This window comes from Gopherus flavomarginatus, chromosome 3 (assembly GCF_025201925.1).
Source record: "Gopherus flavomarginatus isolate rGopFla2 chromosome 3, rGopFla2.mat.asm, whole genome shotgun sequence".
NCBI lineage: Eukaryota > Metazoa > Chordata > Testudines > Testudinidae > Gopherus > Gopherus flavomarginatus.
This window is the reverse complement of record NC_066619.1, coordinates 97,370,342-97,386,272: the sequence shown is the minus strand read 5'-3', so window position 1 is coordinate 97,386,272 and position 15,931 is coordinate 97,370,342. Positions and strand designations below refer to the sequence as shown.

The 15,931-nt window shown below is 42.1% G+C and overlaps 1 protein-coding gene across 10 annotated transcripts in view; it reads left to right on the top strand.

Annotated features, from left to right (window-relative positions):
- TRPM3 (transient receptor potential cation channel subfamily M member 3) overlaps window positions 1–15,931 on the top strand; it is a 611,492-nt gene that overhangs the window by 545,962 nt on the left and 49,599 nt on the right. For 6 of the 10 annotated variants that reach the window (XM_050944110.1, XM_050944106.1, XM_050944108.1 and 3 more), the window contains exons 12-17: window positions 217–267; window positions 8,928–8,963; window positions 9,114–9,254; window positions 12,249–12,278; window positions 14,571–14,860; window positions 15,670–15,898. In XM_050944110.1, coding sequence (XP_050800067.1) covers window positions 217–267; window positions 8,928–8,963; window positions 9,114–9,254; window positions 12,249–12,278; window positions 14,571–14,860; window positions 15,670–15,898 — 777 coding nt within the window. The remainder of the gene's footprint in view (window positions 1–216; window positions 268–8,927; window positions 8,964–9,113; window positions 9,255–12,248; window positions 12,279–14,570; window positions 14,861–15,669; window positions 15,899–15,931) is intronic. The other 4 variants (XM_050944114.1, XM_050944107.1, XM_050944116.1 and 1 more) reach the window with 1 other exon arrangement.

Genomic DNA, 15,931 nt, shown 5'->3' with positions numbered 1-15,931 from the left:
GGATGAAGCTATGCTGTTGTAGTTTATTTGAAAGGAATGGATAAATTTGTGAGACTGAAGTGCTACTCATTAGTAGGGGTGTGCATATGTTTGGTTGGGTGGTTAACTAGGAAAACTTCACACGAATGGAGCACCTTCCAGATTTTACATTTTATCTCCTACGTGGCTTCTGTATAAGGCAAAAATATTTGATTCTTCTTCATCTGTCATTTACAGAGACATGGACCATCCAACACTTTGTATCATCTAGTGAGGGACGTCAAAAAGGTAAGAGTCCAATAGACGGTAGGTTGGAGGTAATGTCGTGATTGCTTCGCGTAATTAGAGACAGTCTCTGTTTTGCATGAGCTTTCAGAGCATTCTCCTGTTCCTTCCCGTCTCCCCCTCCTTCCATGCCATTTCAGTCTGCATTGTTTGTTTGTATTGAATCTGAAATTCTAGCACACAATGCACAACTAACCAGTTACTGGGCTTGCTGTCTCAGTGGTTTTAGATGCTTTGGATACAGTGCTTTCGCTAGTGGAATTGTAGGCTTTTTCATGCCATGTGGATTTATGCTGTTATCTGTATTTTTCCAGACCCATGACTATTTTGGAAGCTAATGTCCATGTTGTCAGTCAATCCCTGAGACTGTAATAGATCTATATTTTTTTTTGTGCTCAATCCTAGTCCACTGCAGCATTTCCAGTTCCATCTTCTGTGATATACTGTAAAAGCTGTAAAGTCCTCCATCACAAACAGCATAGAAAAAGGACTAGTGCAATAAAGCAAGACGACAGCTTGTCTCTCCCCCATTATCAGAATTTCAAGTGAGTTTCAGGCATCTTGAACTATAAAGGTCCCAATGGGGCTAAACCAATCCACTTTCTTTAGCAATATCTTTGGGACGGGGAGGGGGAAATTGACACGGGACCAGAAATAAATGAGAACCAGTATCTTCTATATGCAGACGGTTCAAGCAGGGAATTGTGACCCTGTGCTGACCCCATCACCTTTAATTTTCTTTCAAAGGGTGTGTAAACTGCAGACATTCTCAGTGCACACTGGTGCCTATGTTTCTTTAAGTAACTTGTGCCTCCAGAAGGTATAGGCTTTCAAGAGGACTTTCTGTATACAGATTAACTAGTTAAATAATAGAGGAAAGAAGGAGGGAGAATTTTTCAGGGCACAAATCAAATTTGTGGTGATCCTTTCATCAGTGAAAGCTAGACAGGGTTAAAGGGGTTCTGGTACAGTAGACTTCTAAACATCACAGTGTTGTAACAGCTGATGTTTGATGCAATGCTACTATGTTAAATAATGTTATATAATAATTATATTAAATAATAGTTGGGGGGGCAGGCCACAGCCCTATTGGTTCTACCACACCCAAATAAAAGCAGCTAATGGTGCTGTATGCAATTGTATTAAAGGATTAAAACAGTGAAACCCCATCCCACCCCAGAATCTAATCTTACGTACCCCATTTTAGCCCCATTCATTTCAGTGTTACATAGGAATTACACTGGTGTAATGGAAAGCAATCAGAGACTTTCCAAGCCCCTGCCCTTTATTTTAATTATTCATGATGCCCCTTCTCCACCTCTTTCCTCACACCTGTGGCCTTTGCTAGAAATGTAATGGAGGAGCTGGGTAAAAGTGGACCTCCTCAGGGGCTATTGCTTGTCATGGAGGTACCACGCTTGGTTTCTGAGGGAACTTCTTTTCAGTCACCCTATACAGTTGTGACAGCAATAGCAGCAGCCTGGAAAAAAGTCACAGGTCATCCCTTCTGCTTCATATAGGTGGAACAATGTCTGACACTGAGTAGGAAGGCAGAGTTAGGATTGAAATAACAGACAGGCATGGATTGTACATAATAAACAAGTTGGCAAGAGTCTATTGCTGGGGTTTCCCAACACAGAAACAAAAGATAGCAAAAGCTTGAAAATTGATTAGAAATATTTGAACAGGTTTGGGTCATTTTAGTTTTGTTGAGAAGGGGTCTACAGTATCATCTGTAGAGTAGACATCATTAACTAATATACAAGTGTCAATGGGAAAATATGAAATATCTGCAACATATTTGGAATTGTTCGCATGCATAAATCCCTTGGATGGAGCACTGTACTCAGATTAACCCTGAGTGCATCTAGGCTGCCTGCTTCTCTGTACTTTCTCTGTGAGGCGCAAGCTAGTAGTACATTTTGTTAGTAAATGTGTGATCATTTTTGTGTCTTTAAATGTTTGGAATGATTATCCTCTGTCTTTTAGATTAAACAGATTCCATTTCAAATTCCCTGGCCTCCTCTTTCTAACATCCTTCTTCAGAAGCAAAGCATTTCAAGTGTCAAAAGGTTGTGTTATAAGGGTAATTAGAACATTGTTTACCATGATTTCCCAGGGCCTCTAATCTGAGAGGTGTTTTTAAAAGAGCCTTATAGTGAAAAAGTAAGTGTTTTATAAGCACTTTACATAAACAGAAGACTTTTTCATAAAACAGTAAGAAACTAGAAGATTTGTAATATATGTTAACAATATGTATCCCCTGTGATTAAAAATATGCAAAGTATTGGAATTTTTCCTAAAATGTATCCTATTGGGCTTTATGTTGTTTGTTGTTCTTTTTTTCCTTGTGTAGAATCTTTCTTTCTTTAACACCTGCCTTTATGTTGAGCAAATGTATGCTCTAACTGGAATGCAGCTAACAGCTTAGAATACAAACAGGCCATGAGCAACCATCCACTAGTGCTCATCAGAAATATGTCCCATGATGGCCTATTCTTTTCATTTTGTCAATGATGAAAAATACCTGTGCCATGCTGGCTGATATCTGACATTGTACCACAGTCCTGCACCTGAGCAATCAAATCCCTGATTAGTCAATCTATCAGTCAGGAGATTGACATGAATTTAAATACAAATACATTCTTGAAAATAACCTCTCAGTGGAACATAGCATTATTTAACAGTGAAACAGTGCATGACTGAGGCAGATTGGTGTGTAGAAGCTAGTCTTTTAGTTTAGATAAATTTTGAAGCCGGATAGTTAAACTTTCAATCTTAATGGCAGTCTCTAAAACTATAAACACCAAAGAGATTTGAAATCTGTCACCTCAACCTAGTACTTCCAGGACTAGCACAACCTATATGCATTTTATTTCATAGATAGACTAATTTGTAAATGTTCTACTGTAAAATGTGAATTATTTATATCTTCTGTATCTAGGCAAATTACAGATTCAAAAATAATTGCTTGAAAAAGAAACATGAAAACAATGTTGAATTTGCCATAGTATATTAAAATGTATCACCCCAAATCTCTTAAGATTTTTCCTTTCATTTGAGAAAGATTCATGGTTTACAGGAGTTCTGATAGTAATATTGGGATTCCCTTTAGAACAAACTGTTATGCAATGAGGAAGGTACACAGTTTTATTTATGGAAGCTTGTATTTGTTTTGTGGATTCTGATTCACATTCTCCTGAGAGTTCCCAAATATTGTTGTGGAGATCGTCACCTCAACGTAGCTGTTTACAGTCTAGCCCTAAGAAAAAAAGCTAAAAGAATTATAGCCACAATCAGGGTTTGAATTCTAAATGTATCCATGAACAAAGAGAATACTCTCTCCTTTCTAAGTACTATGGTTTATGGAGAACTGTCCATCTTCCACTTTTGATCCCCTTAGTTCAGCCACTAAATTTAAAGCTATTCTGTTTGCCTTATTCACACACACAGCCTCACTGATGTCAAAAGGACCTGTGTAAAGGTGAACAGAATTTTTCCCACAGTGGTCACTTTCATCACATTGTTGTTCAAATGATACACTCAAAATAAACAGCAGGAAAAAAAATGGAGTTGACTGTGTCTTGACTCTATTTTTGTGGGCAGAGATTGCCCTCTACTGGTCACTTTTAATATAAAAATAAGATTCTGCCCTACCTTTGGATCCTATTCATGCAAAGTCATGCAGTTCAGCAGGTTAGTATTTTTCATTTATTTATTCTTAATGAATAGATGTTCATCCTGCTCATTAGTTATATATACATTCAAATTTCACTGTTATTAGTTCGAGAGACAGTTTCTGGATTCCTGTATTACAAGGGAACTGTGAAGCATAGTTTTATCTAGTATTGTGAAATACTATTGAACTCTTAGTATAGAGAGAAATGGTCGTTATTAGTTGCAAATAAAAACAGTTCTGACCTAGTGAAAGGAATGCCACTGACACATTCGAATTTGAGAGGGGAAGAATAGTGCATTGGTGTCATAAAGCTTACTTCAGGATCATTGCAGACTATTAGTATCATTGGCTTAAACTGTCCTCTTTCATACCTGTGTTGTATAAGTAGGTTCCATGCTGTCTGAGGATCGAGGGTTGTGGGCAGCTTGTATCATTGTGCTGCCACTGCAGCCAGACTTGGGGTACAAACTGAGCCTTATTGTTAATCAGTTTATTTGCTGCAGCTTCTGCTACAGTATTCACAAGCACTGACTTAAGTATAATATGTAGTTGACAGTATAAATAGTTATAATTCATCTGAGAATATTTACAATAGCTAATGAAACCTAATATTGCCCATTACAGTTAAAACAGGGAGCAGTTTCATATCTACTATAGAATGGACATATTTGCTATGTGGGGCTGATCCTGCAAATGCTCTGGCATACTTTTCTTTCCCATTGACTTTAATGAGACTATTCACTATATAAAATTATTCCCACGCTTAACAGGATTGAGACCTGTGTATGTATTATACAATGTGTGCTTTGGCTATTGTTTTACAAGATTTCTTCAACAGCGTGTCCATTGTTAATTAAATTGACTGAAATTTTCAAAACTAAAGGGATTTAGGCACATCTTCCATTAAAGTACAGGTAAATGTATTGGGAGATGTGTCTAAATCCCCTAGATTGCTTTGAAAATCTCCACTATGATATGATAAAGTATTGAGTTCAACATTATAATATGCTATAGGATATTATATATTGTGTTTACTTAAATTGCATCGTGATAACTAATATTTTCCACTGAACATGTTTCTACTGCGGAACATTCATTTATTGAGGTGTCAAAAACAGCTCCTATTGAAGTTAATGGGAGTTTTGTCAAGAGATTCAATTCTCATTAACTTCAAAAATAGTTGCTCCCATTTCTGCCAGGGAATGAATTTTAACCTTTCCCCTTTAGAACAGTTATAAAGCAGCTCTACATAAGTCTCCTATTGTCATTGGTTCCTGTTTACATGTGATCACAAAGAGAATGCTAGAGCCTGCAGTCCTTACTCAGGTAAAACTCACATTGGTTCAAACATTCTGGGCAGAGAGAACCATTGTTAAAAAGCCAATCATTTTAATTGTTCTTCTTTTAATGAGAAATGTTCATTTTCATTTCAGTGCTCAGAACACAAACACATTACCCGGTTATGATCACATTGATAGATCATGCCTATTAGGTTCAGTCTTTTGTAAGGAGCAGTGCAGAGCCACTGTGTAGTCCCTGTTATCAGTGCTGACCCCTTCAGACTCCACCATAGTGTAAACACACCGTTTCCCAGACCTCCAGCCATGCTGGACATTCTGGTCACAATTTAACTCTCAGAGCACATGGTAGGTGTAGCACAGAACACATACAGACATTGCACCAAATTGTAACACATTATTGATCTTTCTTTAACAGCATGAGAAATACACAGATCTATACAAAAATAATAAACCCTACATGCATTTTCCTACCTCAGTTTTCTCTTCGCTTCAGAGCATTCTTTCACCTGAGGTCAGGGCTGTCTGGGACTATCCAGGATCTTTCATAATCACAGTGCCTGGCTTGGATTATGAAACAGAGCCTTTTCTCCCACACTTGCCTCCTCAGACCTTGGATGATCCATTGACTTCCCCTCTCCTGCCCACACTTCCTGCGACTGCCTCTCTGAGGGTTTTTTCCCCGCTGTGAACCCTTTTACAACCTTCCACTCCTTCTGTCAGGTGACTCCTGGATCAGCTTCCTTAGGTGATCCCAGACTCCTAGCAGATGACCTCATTGCCAAGCAACCTCTCCCCTGACAAACCATTGTTCTGTGTGGGAGCCTGCCTATTGTCTAGGATGTTTATATTTAAATGGAGGCTTATCCTAAATTAATGTCCCTCTATTGTCTGTCCTGTATCACTACACCTTGGAATTTCAGTCCAACATGGAGGCAAAGAGAGACCATAGAGAAGGCAACTAATCCTCATTTTCAAAATAGAGTTGGTAGCTTGGCAAAGATACATAGAGTTCAGAATCTCACACAGAATTTATAAATTGTACACAAAGGTTCTTAAAATCATCACAATCTGTCCCTCAGAGTGTTTTATGATGTATGCTTCATTAATCTAAATCAAATAAACACATCTTCATAGAAGTCAGGTAGATGTACAGAACCTCTACAGACCTCTGTCTGCAAAAAATTCCCAAAGAGAAAAAGAAGGAATATTCATAAAATTAATTATTTTGAATTAATAACCGAGGTGTAATGATATTAAGAAAACTACAGATTAACTACAGTCCATGCTGCATATCATTATAGCAAACATAATGGTTTTACTAGAGTACATTAAATAGTAGTATTAAGATAACAATTGCAATTTAGCTGCCTTATTTTAGTTTTACCATAAAAGCTCTTGTTGTATCATAGCATATTTTTCCCTTGGATACAATTCCGTGTTCATGGATGGGCTAATTGATCTCTTAGGCTTAATTCCATGTCTAATTAACCCAGAATTGTCATGTTTCCTATAATGATGTACAGACTGTCTGTAGCTAATCTGGAGTTTTTTTAATATTATCATCAAAGTTGGGCAAATATTCATAATGACTAATTTTCTGAATTATGCCTCTTCTCTGTTTGTGAATTGTTCACAGGCAGTGGTCTGTATAAAAAAGCCAAATGTTTTTGTGTGGTGGCATCCCTTACTTAGTCCCTGACTGCCCCTTCACTCTATGAGTGGACCAAAGCTTTCTCTTGCTGAGTTCCCCTATGGAGACAGAGAAAGGCCAAATGCCAACTTTGAGGGATTGTCCTTCCCATCTCTAGAATTTTCCAGGAACTCTTCCGTGGGAGACCTGGGAGGGCACTGCTCTGTGGGATTTTGATGATGGGGTCTAGTGAACAAAGGTGTGGAGGAATAGAACCTGTCGTTCTCCAGGCCATTATTCTGTTCTATTCTAGTCTATGTATGCTCTTATACCATGCTCATCACAGTAGTATCTGAGTGGACCTCACTTTACGTTCAGAGCAGAGAGAACTGTTTTAAGGCTGATTTCATAACTTCACATGTAGTAATCTGCATAGAACTCATGACCTTCGGGTCATCATTAGCAGCACTGATAATATGGAGTAGAAGGGAATGGGCCAGGGAGCACACGAAGTTGGAGCCATAAATATTCTGTATATTGTTGGCCTTTTCCATTTAAAATTAAAGGTGTTTGATGATGGCATGGAAATTAATATGAATTTATTCCAATACCAGAAAGGGTAAGAAACAGTGGTGCAATGGGTCAGAACTGGTTTTTCAGCTCAACAGCACCCAGAGATTATCCAGGACATCAAGGGGTCATTTTTCAAAGCAATGTATGACAAAAAAGCTGAGTAGCCCCCATTGGCATTAATGGGAGTTGTGTAGCAATAACCCTGTGCTGAAAACTTACCCTTTAAACCAGTGGTTCCCAAACTTATTTAGCTGATCGTGGCTCCCAGTGGCCGTGGTTCACTGCTCAAGTCCAATGGGAGCTGCTGGAAGCGCCACGGGCCAAGGGTCATACTGGCCGCCACTTCCAGCAGCTCCTATTGGCCTGGAGCAGCGAACCGCGGCCACAGCAGGTAAATAAATCGGCCCGGCCTGCCAGGGGCTTTCTCTGCACAAGCGGCGGAACAAGTTTGGGAATCACTGCTTTAAACTATCTTAAAATAAATTGCATCAAGTCCACAAGAGGGCAGTGTGTTAAAAAATTATTGGGTTTATATATTTGCTCCTAAAACTAGATAAAACAGAACTGGATAAGAATCAGAATTATTTGATGCACACCACATTCCTGGCCTATGTACATAAAGCAAAAAAAATAGGCACTTTATGAGCCAGTTTAATGTTTTCTACAAAGCAGATAACATACCTCCTTGACTCTCACAAGTTTTTTAAAAGACTCATTTCAAGCAAAAGAGATTTAAGTCCACATTTAAGTGGGCACACCTTGCTAATGAAACTTTTTCCCCCCTTCCTTTTATTTGATGAGTGCTAACTATTAAATAATACAATGTAGGGAAGAAACATGCTTTTAGGAAATAGTGATCACAACTGAGGAGCTGCAAAGCCTCTGTTTGCAAATGATATAGAGCAGGGGTCGACAACCTTTAAGAAGTGGTGTGCCAAGTCTTCATTTATTCACTCTAATTTAAGGTTTTGCATACCAGTAATACATTTTAACATTTTTAGAAGGTCTCTTTCTAGAAGTCTATAATATATAGCCAAACTATTGTTGTATGTAAATTAACTAAGGTTTTTAAAATGTTTAAGAAGCTTCATTGAAAATGCAGAGACCCCCGGACCGGTAGCCAGGATCTGGGCAGTGTGAGTGCCACTGAAAATCAGCTCGCATGCCATAGGTTGCCTACCCTTAATATAGAGCTTCCTTCACAATGGATTGAAAGAGAAGGCAGCCCAAATGGGCGCTAGTGCAAACATATTCAGCCAAAGAGATGCTGTGTGTGGAAAACATACTTCACAGAGGGACTAGAGTTCAGCAAGTGTGCCTGACCTTTAGGGAAATGCTTGGTACTCATGTTTTTTGTTCTGCAGTGGTGTTTCTTGTTTCCCCCAGCAGAAGAAATTGAGTACTATTTTCTGACATTATTATCTTCTGTTACTACCAAGGATTACTGCACATTCTTATTTACTTATGTCTTCTTTCCAAGCGAGAATATCCAGGTTTCGGTTGGATCTATTTTAAGGTGAATTAATTAACCAGCATAATACATTTCTATGTTTCTTAACTAATTTGTATTTGTTTTACTCTAATATAGTTAGAGGAAACATTGAATGGTATCTGTACTAATCAGCTTTGTCTCTTTGTTTCTTTTCCTTTTTCTTTAATTTGATAGGGTAACTTACCTCCAGATTACAGGATAAGTCTGATTGATATTGGCTTGGTAATTGAGTACCTGATGGGAGGAGCTTATCGCTGCAACTACACGCGAAAACGGTTCAGAACCCTCTACCACAATTTGTTTGGACCCAAGAGAGTAAGGAGTTGTATTTCTTTACCAGTAATATTGCGATTCTGAAGTCAGGCCCACCAACAGCAATTCCGGGCCCCAGGGCAGAACAGTCAATGGGCCCCGACATGCACACAAGCTGCACCCCCACAGACACAGCCTGCCTGACAGTTTCACAGTGCTGCGCCTGCACTGGCTGATGCCAAGCAAGCCGCTGGCTGCGCTGCATCTGCCCAGTGAGTTGCCGGGTGCGCTTTTCCAGCACAGCCAGGGCCTCCACATGCCCGCCCAGTACGGCTGCCAGCTGTCTAATTGCACAAACCCACAGACCCTTGCCCTGCCCCACTCCATACTTCAGACCATGCCCCTGTCCAGCCCCTTCTCTGAGTCGCCACCCCTGCTCACTCCGTCCCCCTCCCTCCCCTATCCTCACTCAGTTTCACCAGTTGGGGGCAGGTGGTAGGGGTGCAGGAGAGGGTGTGGGGTGCAGGCACTGGGAGAGAGTTTGGGTGGGGAGGATGCAGGCTCTGGGTGGGAATTTGGGTGCAGAATGGGTGTGAGTTGAGCTCTGGGAGGGAGTTTGGGTGCAGGAGAGGGTGAGTGGTGCGGGTTCTAGGAGGGAGAATGGGTGGCGGAGGGGGTGTGCGATATGGGCTCTGGGAGGGAGTTTGAGTATGGGAGGGGGTGCGTGGTGGTGCGGGAGGTGGTGCGGGCTCTGGGAAGGAGTTTGGGTGCGGGAGGGGGTGCAGCGTGCGGGCTCTGGGAAGGAGTTTGGGTGCTGGAGGGGGTGCGGGCTCTGGGAAGGAGTTTGGGTGCGGAAGGGGGTGTGGGCTCTGGGAAGGAGTTTGGGTGCGGGAGGGGGTGCGGGCTCTGGGAAGGAGTTTGGGTGCGGAAGGGGGTGTGGGCTCTGGGAAGGAGTTTGGGTGCGGGAGGGGGTGCAGGGTGCGGGCTCTGGGAGGGAGTTTGGGTACGGGAGGGGGTTCAGCGTGCAGGCTCTGGGAGGGAGTTTGGGTGCAGAAGGGGTGTGAGCTGAGCTCTGGGAGGGAGTTTGGGTGCAGGAGAGGGTGCGTGGTGCGGGTTTTAGGAGGGAGAATGGGTGGGGGAGGGGGTGTGCGATATGGGCTCTGGGAGGGAATTTGAGTATGGGAGGGGGTGCGTGGTGCGGGAGGGGGTGCGGGCTCTGGGAGGGAGTTGGGGTGCGGGAGGAGGTGCAGGGTGCGGGCTCTGGGAGGGAGTTTGGGTACGGGAGGGGGTTCGGCGTGCAGGCTCTGGGAGGGAGTTTGGGTGCAGGGTGCAGGCTCTGGAAGGAAGTTTGGGTGTGGGAGGGGGTTCAGACTCTGTGCTGGGGCAGAGGGTTGGGATGCAAGAGGAGGGCAGAGGGTTGATGCTTACCTTTGGCACCTCCCAAAACTGACCGGCACACCCCTCTGGCTGCAGCTTCTAGGAGGGGGCGAAGGGGGGGTCTGTGCACCACTGGCATCTCCCCCACAGCTGCCACTGGCTGCAGTTCCCAGCCAATGGGAGCTGCAGAGTCAGCGCTTGGGACGGGGGCAGTGTGCAGAGACCCTCTCCCCCGGGACTGCAGGGACGTGCTGGAAACTTCTGGGAATGGCGCAGAGCAAGGGCGGGCAGGAAGCCTGCCTTAACCCCACTGCACTGCTGGCAGCAGCCAGGGGCCCCTGGGCCTTTTTAAATCACCTGGGCCCCTGGGCAATTGCCCCCTTTGTTTCCCCCTGTCAACAGGCCTGTCTGATGTGGTCATAACAAAAAGATGCTGGGAGTCAATTCAGTAAAGGGCTGAATTTTGGTAGTTTTCTTCCCATCATAGGAATTATAAGAGGAAGAATCAATACATGCATGTCATTTGCTGCTAGAATGCAGCTGCCTGAGTCTAGGATAAAGATTGTTGCTGGGTTCTCATTTTTTAAAAAGCAACAATTCTCTCTACTGATTAGCAGTTCATTATGATCAGGGTTTTGTGCATAGCAGAGCAGCTGCCTCACTGCAACCTAGGGAAAGTCAGCTCCTGACACTAGCTATTTTATGGGCTGGCTGCAGAAATTATTAGGTGAGGTTCTTTGGCCTGTGTTATGCAGGAGGTCAGACTAGATGATCATCATGGTCCCTTCTGACCCTAAAATCTATTAATATGAATCTGTGAATAGTTCTGATACAAAGCCTTATGAAGGCAATGAGTGTCTTTCCATTGACTTTCAATGGGCTTTGGATCAGCCCCTGTAATAGGTAGTATATTGCAGTTAGATTGAAAAAAAATTGAATTGAGAGAGAGAAATTTCCCTAGTTATAACAACTTCTCTTAGCTTACTCTCTAGCCGACACAGATAAATTTCACATATAGGTTCATTTTCTAGAGACATATATGAGTATGATTCTGATGATCTCATCCTAGCAGACATTGGTCCTGATAGTACAACAGCTGCTATGAAATGTTTACATCCAAAGGAAAACTAGAGACCTGCTGGGTTTGTTTGGGGCTTTTTGCCAATTCCACCATGGGGATGGCTTTTCTGTCATTTCATTTTTTTTTAAAGTAGCAAAATGCACTCTTTTCTCCTCAGAGAAATGCTCCCTTCCCTCAGCCACTCAGTGGAAAAACTGTATAAATTAAGGCCTTGTAAACCTTGGGCCAGATCCTTGGTCCCTCTGAATTCCTGAAGCAGTGGGAAAAAAGGGCCATATATCTGCTTTATGAGGAGGTGGGAGAATCCTGTAGAGCCAGCAGAGTGCCCCCTCTTTTGCAGCTTCTTGTTAGAGGGGTTGTCATATGAAGGATACATGTCCAGAATGCTAATGAACTCCTGGGATCCTCAATGGATGGAATGGCCCCTTAGTGTCTGCTGCATCCAGCACAAATTAGAGCTGCTGTAACTTATGGTAGGGGCCAAACTTATGCCCAGAATCTTGGGGGAGAGGGGATACGTAGGATTATATAATTTTGTTTAAAATGTTGTTGGTATGGATAGACTACATAATGGTTTGTTAAACTCTTTTTTTGTACAGCCAAAAGCCCTGAAACTTCTGGGAATGGAGGTAGGTGACATGTAATAAATCTTAATGTTACATTCTCTTCCCTTTCTCACCAAATTCAGCAGCATTATACTATCTGAGACTTCTTGTAATTAGTATATTTTAAAAGTTCCACAGATTTAGAACGAGAAGTTAAACACACACAAGGCTGTTCTTTCCGCTAAAGTAAATTGTTTATATAAATGCAAATAGAAAATCAGTTTCTCAGTATGCTTCCCCATAGACAAACTTACAAAAAAAAAAAAAGGTGGGAGAAGTAAATCCTGTCATCTCCAGGTCTCTGTTGGTGAAATCGGTACATATTGTTTTAAATAGTACAGTCTGTTTGAAACCAGTATCCCAATCCAACAACTATAAAAATAGAAAGCTGTCAGAGAGGTCAAACAAATATAGTATGTGATGCTGAGTTCCCATTGACATGGCTGAGGCTTTTGACTTTTTCTTTTCCCTTTGTAGAAAAGGTTAGAGGCAATTGTTTGGGGTGCAGGGAAGCACAAAATCCTACTTTGCCACTCCAGAATCTATAAATAGCAACTAGATGCCTCACTGTCCTTAGCCAAATACCTGCTCCCACATCCGACAGCAATGGATAGATTACCACATTACATGAATGTTTCTGCTAAAATAGGGTCAGATGCACAAACTGTTATTCATATTGAGTAGTGTCTTGCTCCACAAATAGTCCTGTTTACCTCAGTGGAACTACATGAGGGAGCAGGTCCTACTTAATGTGAGTGAAGGTATCAGAATCCAGCCCATGGCCATCAGGGCATTTGTTAACAATTAGATTGTGGTTTTTAAGTTTCAGTGTGAGCACCATATGTAGTTGAATGTGAGTGGTTTGCACTTTTCAGAGTAGTTGTTTCAGGCTGTCTGTTTGCAGACTCAGCAAACCATTACTGCACTGTTTCATGTTTTCTCAGATATTGAAGGTTTTCTTTACAACTATATGGAAGAGAAGCTTCTCTCTTTTAATGAAAACTTCAATTCTGGGGCATAATTGTGTGTCAAGTGGTTGGATTCTGTAGCAAGTTTTGTGGCAACCTAATTATGGAAAATGTGGAGCACTGAGTATAGTTTTTTTTTAAATTATTTTACATGCTATTTAGGCTGGGATTCTCAAAACCCCTCCACTTTGTCCTGTCTGTACTCCCAATGCCATCAATGGGACCACTTTCACAAATCCCAGCCTTAATTATTCTGTAAATATCATTGGTTTATAATTGTCACTTTTATGACCACTTTTTAACAATATGTAATTGTAAACAATATTAAAATAAAGATTTTCAGAAGTAAAATATCTTTACTTGGGAACTTGAGCTGAGATAGAATGAAGGGCATTAGTGTAGTGCAATGTCAATCTTCAATAACCCAACATCCTTCAACCTCTGTAATGCTGTACATTGGCACTTCAAAGAGCTGAGGTTTTGTATGGTAAGTTTCACTTTGTTGCTCACACAAGGAGCAAAGTTCAGCGAATGCAATCTGGGAGCAGAAGGAAAAGGAAAGCTATAGGACAAGATGAGAGGACAGAAATAAACAGGATGGGCAAGCAAGAAGAAATAACAAGGAATTGGAGGGGAAAAGGGTAGAAGAAAGGACACAGAATTGAGGGACTGGGATAGTATGTGAGGAGAGAGAGGTTACCTCACTGATAAGATCAGGATGGGAGATCACTAAGAATGAGACAGAAGTGGGGAAAGGACAAAACAATATCATGCTACCATCTTTTGATGAAGCATCCTCCAGCCTCTCCCTCATTGTCCTCCCTAATGCACTTAGAGTGAAAAGAGGTGAATGTATCCACCCTAATGTGATTAAAAACTCAGAGGTAAATGGACATACCAAAAGCTTTAATGTAAAGGTGGTTTTCCCAGGAGTGACCTGGGTATGTTATGATAGTGCTCTGCACTACCACAGGGAAGGGCCAGGTTAGATTGACATTCCCAGTCTCCCATTTCCCACCAGACAGGAGCTGGGAGTGTTGAATCATTTCATATGCATCACATTTATTTTGTGAATTATTTTTTTCAGTGAATGTGAAATTAGTTATGTAAGTTTGTGTAGGAAGGAGTAGTGAGAAGCAGCAGAAATTCTCCTCCTAGAAACTCAGAATGTGGGCTGGTCACAGTGAATAATTAGTCAGTCTAACCAGCAATTAAAAGAAAGTAAGTTACATGAACATAAGTGTGCCTGCGGCGAGGGAGTGTCAGCTTCCTCATGTTGTGTCTCCTGTATGCAGTGTAAACTGATTCACATCATTTCCTAGAACCACACTTTCTCCTTGTTTGACAGGATGACGTCCCTTTGCGAAGAGGAAGGAAGACCACAAAGAAACGAGAAGAAGAAGTGGATATTGATTTGGATGATCCTGAGATTAACCATTTCCCTTTCCCCTTCCATGAGCTGATGGTGTGGGCTGTGCTGATGAAGCGTCAGAAGATGGCCCTCTTTTTCTGGCAGCATGGGGAGGAGGCTATGGCAAAGGCTCTGGTGGCCTGTAAACTCTGCAAAGCCATGGCCCATGAGGCATCAGAAAATGACATGGTGGATGACATATCCCAGGAGCTGAACCACAACTCCAGGTTGATTTCCTTTCATGCATACTTTCTGGGGAGTAGCAAAGAGAGGCTGCTGAAACTGCCAGTAATCAGCTTAGGAGTAACTTGCTTTAACTGTTAAAGATGAAGGGAAAATGCAATGCCCTCAAAGCCAAAGGAGTGGCTTTTAGGGAGCACCCATGCTAACAGAGCCCTTCTAAAAACCGTGCTAACTTCTAAAATGGATAGAACAGGAGCCAAAATGGTGAATAAAGCCTCTATGCTGACTATATGCTTTCCTCCATCTTGAGGCCACCAGAGCCTGAATGTGATTCTGTTGAGTCACTTTTTCCATCCCAATGAAATACAGTTCAAAATCTACTGAGGTAGTATTCAGGTGCAGGAAGTAACTAATCAGGAGATCAGACTAGATGTCAGGAGGTCAGACTAGATCATCATCATAATCCCTTCTGGCCTTAAAATCCATGAATCAAAGACCAACAGGAATTTGAACAATTTTTGGATACAGGTTAATAAAACCTCCCCTTCAGGGGTACCTGACCATGAGATCATGAACAAGCAATGGGGGCCTGGACTGCCTAATAGCAGATAGACAATGGGCTTCAAGGAGAGAACAGCAGCCAGGCAGGTGGGAGCAGATGTCTGGGAGCAGTGGGTACGCAGTATTCTAAATCAGAACATTTATTTACGTGCCTAACTTTAGGCACTCAGGTTTGAAAATGTGGGCCTCTATGTATAGCCAGCACTGCAACTGCATTTCATGGAGCTGTCACTAACAGTGTACTATCCACAAAGCAGACTGTGCTGGCTAATGAGAATGTCCTCTGTTGCAGGGATTTTGGCCAGCTGGCGGTGGAGCTGTTGGACCAATCGTACAAGCAGGATGAGCAGCTGGCAATGAAACTGCTGACCTACGAGCTGAAGAACTGGAGTAATGCCACGTGCCTGCAGCTTGCGGTGGCAGCCAAGCACCGAGATTTCATTGCTCACACTTGCAGCCAAATGCTGCTCACAGACATGTGGATGGGCCGGCTCCGGATGCGCAAAAATTCAGGTCTAAAGGTCAGCACTGCCTTAGCATCAATTAAGAGCAAG